Source organism: Plodia interpunctella, unplaced genomic scaffold (assembly GCF_027563975.2).
Source record: "Plodia interpunctella isolate USDA-ARS_2022_Savannah unplaced genomic scaffold, ilPloInte3.2 Pint_41, whole genome shotgun sequence".
Classification (NCBI taxonomy): Eukaryota; Metazoa; Arthropoda; class Insecta; order Lepidoptera; family Pyralidae; genus Plodia; species Plodia interpunctella.
In genome coordinates this window covers 12,501-19,941 of record NW_026525661.1, presented here as the reverse complement: position 1 = coordinate 19,941, position 7,441 = coordinate 12,501, and the positions used below count along the sequence as shown (strand labels likewise).

The window sequence follows — 7,441 nt, the reverse complement described above, 5'->3', positions numbered from 1 at the left end:
ATCAGAGGGTACACGTGGCGGACTTCAGCCGCTTCGTGCAGTGCCGGAAATGCCTACAGTTTGGGCACACCGGCAATAAATGCGAGGCGGAGTTCTACCCGTGCGCCCACTGCGGCTCCGCCGCGCACCATATCTCCACCTGCTCCCATAGAACCGACCCGACTAAAATGTGTTGCTACAACTGCAAACAAACAAACAGCACAAACACTAAACACTCCGCTTTGGACACTAAAGTTTGCCCCAAGATCCTGAAAGCCCAAAAATCCCTAAACGAATCAACCGACTATGGGTACTAAAACAGTAAAAATTGTACAGTGCAACCTCAACCGGTGCTACACATCCCAACAGGAATTTCTAGTTCACTTTCGCGAAAAGAATTTCGATATCGCCTTGATCTCTGAACCCTATGTGGGTAGCGGCTTGGAAGTTAGGCCCCCACCGGGAATAAATGTCTACCAATTTTCTAATGGCTCCCGAGTCAAGGCTTGCATCCTTACTAAACCTACCGTGGCTGCCATTGGCGTCACGCAACTATCTACCGCGAACCTAGCCGTCACCCGCATCAACCTTGGGTCCAGATTTTTGGATGTCGCTTCAATTTATGTTGAGCCTGACACGGATACTGAATCCACGCTATCCAAACTCAACCACTTCCTGCGGACGACCAACTCCTCCTTACGGCTTGTCGGCGGTGATGTAAATGGAAGCCATCAAGAGTGGGGACAGCGCGATGCGAACGACAGGGGAGATGAGGTGGCTAACATTATGGCCTCTAACAACATGGCAGTCTGTAATGTAGGCGATGAACCCACCTTCGAAGCGATAAGACATGGGAACCACTGCTCCTCCATTGTCGATGTAACATACGCCTCACACAACCTTGCTGACAGCATTAACAACTGGCAGGTCGACCGCGCGGTTTGTCCCTCCTCAGATCACAACGGCATCACCTACGTGATGACACCGCCCCACAGATTGAGTAAACTAAAAAGCTCTTCGACGTTCAAATACTCCACCTACAGGGCTGACTGGAAGCAATTCCGCGAGGAACTGGTGCCAGTCATGGCCCCGCTGGTGGGTCAAACAAATGTCGCTACTCTCTCTGGGGAAGGGCTGGACCGCGTGGTGGACCAGCTTACCACCAACATCCAACGGGTCTGCAGCAGGGTTTTCCACCGAAACCGAACCCCTAAATCCCACAACCCATGGTGGTCAGACGACCTCGAAAACATGAAAAAGGAATGCATCCGCCTACATCACAGACTCCACTATTTAAAGAGAGCCAACAGACCCCTCGGCGATGCGATTAACAACTACCAGGAGGCGAAAAAGAACTATGCCCTTGCCATCTCAAAAGCGTCCACGGAACATTTCCGGCAATTTTGCGACGCACAGGATAAGGAGGACGTATGGGCGGTCACCAACCGCATTATTAAAGAATCGCCTCTCAGAAGACCACCACAGACGTTAAAAATCAACAACTCATACACAGACAATAGCCCCAACACCGCCCATGCGCTGCTCAACCACTTTTATCCCGATGACACTCCTGACACTCTCAACTGCCAAAGGGAAATACGAAGCAGTATGGACGACTTGCCAGACTCGGAGGATGACCTTCCGTTCACGGCCGCGGAGGTCCGGGAGTGCCTGGCCCATATCGGTCACAAGAAGGCTCCGGGAGGAGACCACCTGACCTCAGATATCTGTAAGGAAGCATTTGATGAATATCCTGAATTTTTCACTAATTTGTACAATAGGTGCCTGGAACTGGGATATTTCCCGAAAACCTGGAAGAAGGCGGTGGTCAGGATCCTCCCGAAACCTGGCAAGACCGATATGGAGGAACTCGGCTCCTATCGGCCTATAGGACTCATCCCCGTGTTCGGCAAGGTCCTAGAAAAGCTGCTGATCAAACGGATTACTTACAAAGCGGAATGCGAAGAACAACTCTCCAACAGACAATTCGGATTTAGGGAACAAACATCCACTACAGACGCTCTTGAGTTAGCCCTAGAGACCATAAACAATGCCAAGAACAATAAAAAGCAAGTCGTAGCAGTCTCACTGGATATCAAGGCAGCATTCGACAATGCCTGGTGGCCGGCACTTTTTCGGCGGCTTCGGCATATCAAATGCCCTAAGAATATCCACCGCATCGTCCGGAATTATGTTTCGAACAGGACCGTAACCCTGGAGTACGCCGACAGCACGGCGTCCAAAGAGATGACCAAGGGGTGCATCCAAGGGTCGGCCTGCGGACCGGTGTTCTGGAACATAATTCTGGACGAACTCCTCACGTTGCCCCTACCTGACGGCGCACACATCCAAGCATTCGCGGATGATGTGTTGCTGATCGTCGAGGGTCGAACACGTGAGGAGGTGGAAAAGATCTCTGAGCAAAGTCTACAAGATATTCATGCCTGGGGCGAACGAGTCAAGCTACACTTTGGGCCCGACAAAACTAAACTCATCTCATTCACCAAACACACACAGACCGCCATCATCCGCATCGACAACACTCAGATACCAATCTCCGACACCATCAAACTCTTAGGAGTTATAATAGACAAGAGACTCACATTCATAAACCACACCAAATACATTATACACAAAGCGACCAAAGTGTACAAAAATCTTATACGATTCGTTCGGCCCACATGGGGTGTTCACCCAGAAAATATTGACTGCATCTATAGACAGGTTGTGACCCCCATTATTACCTATGCGGCAGGGATATGGGGGTCCGCAACGAAATACCACCTGGTCCGCCGAGCGCTCCGGTCATTCCAAAGGAAATTCGCAATCATGGCAATACGCGGATTCCACACAATATCTGCCGTCGCAGCCGACGCACTGGCACGATTTCCGCCGCTACACTTGGTGATTGACGAGGTGCGTGAGACACACCACATCAAGAAGACCGGTATGTTGGACTCCCTCCCTGAGGACATTGGGCTGTACCGGCGTGTCCGGGTTAGGGACCTCCTGCATCCAGCCGAGCGGGTCACTATAGACTACAGTACGGCGACCACGCAGGAGGAAACCGACTACCTCATGAACCCGGAGGCACCCAATGTCTTCACGGACGGGAGCAAACACGACAATGGGGACACGGGGGCGGCGTTTGTCATCATCATGGAGGGACTGCCGGGGGGATCCGTGACCAGGAAATTTAAATTGTGCAGAACCGCTACTGTCTTCATGGCGGAACTGTACGCAATAGCCCAAGCCTTGGAGTGGCTTCGTCTTCGAGACCACTCCTCGGCCAAGATCTTTTCAGATTCTTTATCTGCTATAAAGGCTATCCAGGACCGCAGCAACACAGACTATCTCGTGAATCGTATTCACAGAGATCTGTTCTTGCTGCGGTCCAGGAACCAGGTGGTGGACTTTGTGTGGACGAAGGCTCACGTCGGGATAGTGGGAAACGAGATCGCGGACGCGACGGCCAAAGAGGCGGCCTCTAAAAAGACAGCGTCCGAGGTCAATTTCTTCCCACTATCCCACGCCAAGCGACTCCTAAAAGCGGCAACGCTCCAGGCTTGGCAGGCGGAGTACGAGTCGGCCGCGCAGGGTGCCACCACCAAAGCCTTCTTCCCTTCATTAACAAACATCTTCTCCTTCCTTAGCGCATTCAAAATCTCATTTGCCCTTACGCAAATATTAACTGGTCACGGATACCATAAGGAGTACCTCCATCGCTTTAAGATCACGGATGATGACAAGTGCCCCTGCGACGACTCCACGACGCAAGATGTGCCGCACATACTGATGAAGTGCCCAATTTTCTCAAAAACGCGCCACGACTATGTCGTGGCGTGCCAGAGCCACCGAATTGAGGAATTTAATCTCCTGCTATCTACACAAAAAGATGAGACAATGAAGACCCTGAACACGCACATCAACAAAATCATTGAAAACCTAAAGGCCATAAACAGCACATGAAAAAAACTCTTCTCCTTTCCCACTTCTACCTTCTATCCCAAAAAAAAAAAAAAACTTTCTCTATAGACAAAAACTGTACCATATATATTTATTATACCACATACCCTGTGGTGGGACTCCCTGCAAACTTTGTATCAACTAGCAAAAAAAACAGCAGGGACCCCAATGTTATCCCAAATATAAATGATACCAATATTTGCTTTTAATCTGCCCAATATATTCAATACTAGCTCTTCAAAAAAAAAAAAAAAACCTAACCTAACCTAACCTAACCTAACCTAACCTAACCTAACCTAACCTAACCTAACCTAACCTAACCTAACCTAACCTAACCTAACCTAACCTAACCTAACCTAACCTAACCTAACCTAACCTAACCTAACCTAACCTAACCTAACCTAACCTAACCTAACCGATTTTCTCTTTAGTGCATCTCGTGTACCCATCGATATAACAAGTGTTTTCAGTGCAGTTTTCTCTATAGTTTCTCTTTAAAAAATTCATTTAGTTCCCGTGAACGCCATACTTAGGCGCTAACACTCAAATAATTCCCTAAAATTTTTTCTCGCTATCCCTTGATCGTCTTTGGTTGTAGTTCTGCTTACTTACCTATCTCCCGGCTCCCTGTGAAGTTTCGTCGCTTTCCGTTGCATCCTTGTTGCATTTTCACCTGTAACATACTAATTTTTCATACAAATTTTATTAAAATCACACTTTTTCCTCTTTTTTCCGAGTTTTTCCTATCGGACCCTCGCTAGCTTGTTGCACCATCTTATCAGGCTAACGGAGGCGCATCTTTTGACGCCTCACACGTCTCGATAGGACCACCCGTTTTTGAAATCGTATTTTCACGATCTTCAAAAAGTCTACCTAAGCCCCTCAGGCACGTGTTCGACATATACCTAATTGTTCCCCTACATCCCAGTGAATTTTCTCTTTAGTGCATCTCGTGTACCCATCGATATAACAAGTGTTTTCAGTGCAGTTTTCTCTATAGTTTCTCTTTAAAAAATTCATTTAGTTCCCGTGAACGCCATACTTAGGCGCTAACACTCAAATAATTCCCTAAAATTTTTTCTCGCTATCCCTTGATCGTCTTTGGTTGTAGTTCTGCTTACTTACCTATCTCCCGGCTCCCTGTGAAGTTTCGTCGCTTTCCGTTGCATCCTTGTTGCATTTTCACCTGTAACATACTAATTTTTCATACAAATTTTATTAAAATCACACTTTTTCCTCTTTTTTCCGAGTTTTTCCTATCGGACCCTCGCTAGCTTGTTGCACCATCTTATCAGGCTAACGGAGGCGCATCTTTTGACGCCTCACACGTCTCGATAGGACCACCCGTTTTTGAAATCGTATTTTCACGATCTTCAAAAAGTCTACCTAAGCCCCTCAGGCACGTGTTCGACATATACCTAATTGTTCCCCTACATCCCAGTGAATTTTCTCTTTAGTGCATCTCGTGTACCCATCGATATAACAAGTGTTTTCAGTGCAGTTTTCTCTATAGTTTCTCTTTAAAAAATTCATTTAGTTCCCGTGAACGCCATACTTAGGCGCTAACACTCAAATAATTCCCTAAAATTTTTTCTCGCTATCCCTTGATCGTCTTTGGTTGTAGTTCTGCTTACTTACCTATCTCCCGGCTCCCTGTGAAGTTTCGTCGCTTTCCGTTGCATCCTTGTTGCATTTTCACCTGTAACATACTAATTTTTCATACAAATTTTATTAAAATCACACTTTTTCCTCTTTTTTCCGAGTTTTTCCTATCGGACCCTCGCTAGCTTGTTGCACCATCTTATCAGGCTAACGGAGGCGCATCTTTTGACGCCTCACACGTCTCGATAGGACCACCCGTTTTTGAAATTTTCGCCCACCACACCCGCCCAATTGTGTTCAGGTTGTAAAAGGGACTTCACTTGGGACACTCCATACCCAGATCTACTTCGCTTTTACCGCCACCTAGGGCCAAAAATCGTCACCTAAATTAACAGCCTCCTTAATAACAATAGTTTAGGATTACTTCGCTAGTTCTACCCATCCTCTACTTCGGAAAAATACCACTTCCAGTAAATCTCCCTTCAGCTGCTCTCACTCGCTTCCTCTGTTTTCGCTTTCATTGACGACATACTAAATTTTTTCATACTTTCTTCTTAACACTTTTCCGATCTAAGACAACATGGTCTTAGCCCACTCACCTCCGCGTAAGGCGGCCAATACTCGCCCCCCAGACAGGAACCGTAGGAACCTCACCCGCATCTCCGAGACTCCTACGGACATTATCACACAACAGAGTCCCCCGCCGCTACCCACCACCACCTCTAGAGCGGGGCACTCACGCTCTCACTCCCCGCGATCACCCCCGCCCAGGGGAAGGGCCCCTGTACGTTCACCTCCCCAGCGACTCCAGCGAATCATGCAGTCACCATCACCGTCCACTTCTCACGGTGCTCCCACCTCCCCGTCGCCCCTGCGGACGCCCCCACCCCAGTTGCCCCGACCGAGATCATCTTTCTCCCCCCCCGCAACCCCTTCTCGGGGATACATGTCGCCACCTAGCACTCCGGCCAGCAGGCGTGGGTCGATGAGCCGTGTGGGGGAGGATATCCCGGCGTCCTGGGAATCACTCTCACTGCAGTCGGATATCACCCCCGCACTCGTTTACTCTCCCTCGTCTACCCTCACCCCCGCGCCGGCGAACTTGCCGCCCTCGGCTGCTACACCGGCGCTGACGCACCCCCAGCCCACCCAAAGCAAAGTTGTGACTCAGCCTCTCTCAGTCGCAATCGCGGCGGCGACGGTCGCCCCGCAAGCGACACCAGCCCCCACCTTCCCCACCGCGCTCCAAGCGACACTCTCCTTTATCTCAGACTCGGCCAAGGAAATCATCGCCAAGATTTCCGAGGGCAAGAGCGTGACCAGCGGTAATAAGAAGCGCATAAAGGAGCTGGCGCAATCTATCATGGGCGCGGTGGAGGGGTCCCGAAATGAGACTCCGCCCGAGCTCCCGAAGCCGGTTTCGGACGCGGTCCTCCATGCCATCCGGGAGACTATTAGGGACGAACTAAAGGGACATGCGCCTACTCATGTTCCCACTCCCTACCCCGCCCCTCTACCTACCTCAACCCCCCCAGCCCCCCAGTCGAGGTCCTTCGCGACGGTAGCTGCCACCTCTCCACCCAAACGTCCTTCGCCAATGCCTCGTACCCAGCCGGCTATAATCATCAAGGCCAAGGAGGCCGGCGACAAACAACCGGATGTCTATAGCGAGTGGCGCAAAAACATCACGTTCAGAAACACCACATTCGCTCCCTCGAAAGTGCGCACCTTGCGCAACAATACGGTGAAGGTCAATTTCGACAACGCCGCGCAGAGGGATGAGACATTGGCGAGGGTCAACGAAGTCCCGGGTATAGTCGCGGAGAAATCCAAACTCAGGAAACCCCTCATCATCCTAAAAGGCGTGAGCAAGGAGACAAACAAGGACGAGCTG

At 49.7% G+C, this 7,441-nt stretch overlaps 1 protein-coding gene across 1 annotated transcript in view; it reads left to right on the top strand.

The window, feature by feature from the left end:
* Window positions 1-6,127: 6,127 nt before the first annotated feature.
* LOC128682756 (nascent polypeptide-associated complex subunit alpha, muscle-specific form-like) overlaps window positions 6,128-7,441 on the top strand; it is a 1,767-nt gene continuing 453 nt past the window's right edge. Inside the window, exon 1 of the mRNA XM_053767577.1 lies at window positions 6,128-7,441. This exon is cut by the window's right edge and continues 453 nt beyond it. Within this exon, the coding sequence (XP_053623552.1) occupies window positions 6,128-7,441 (1,314 nt within the window).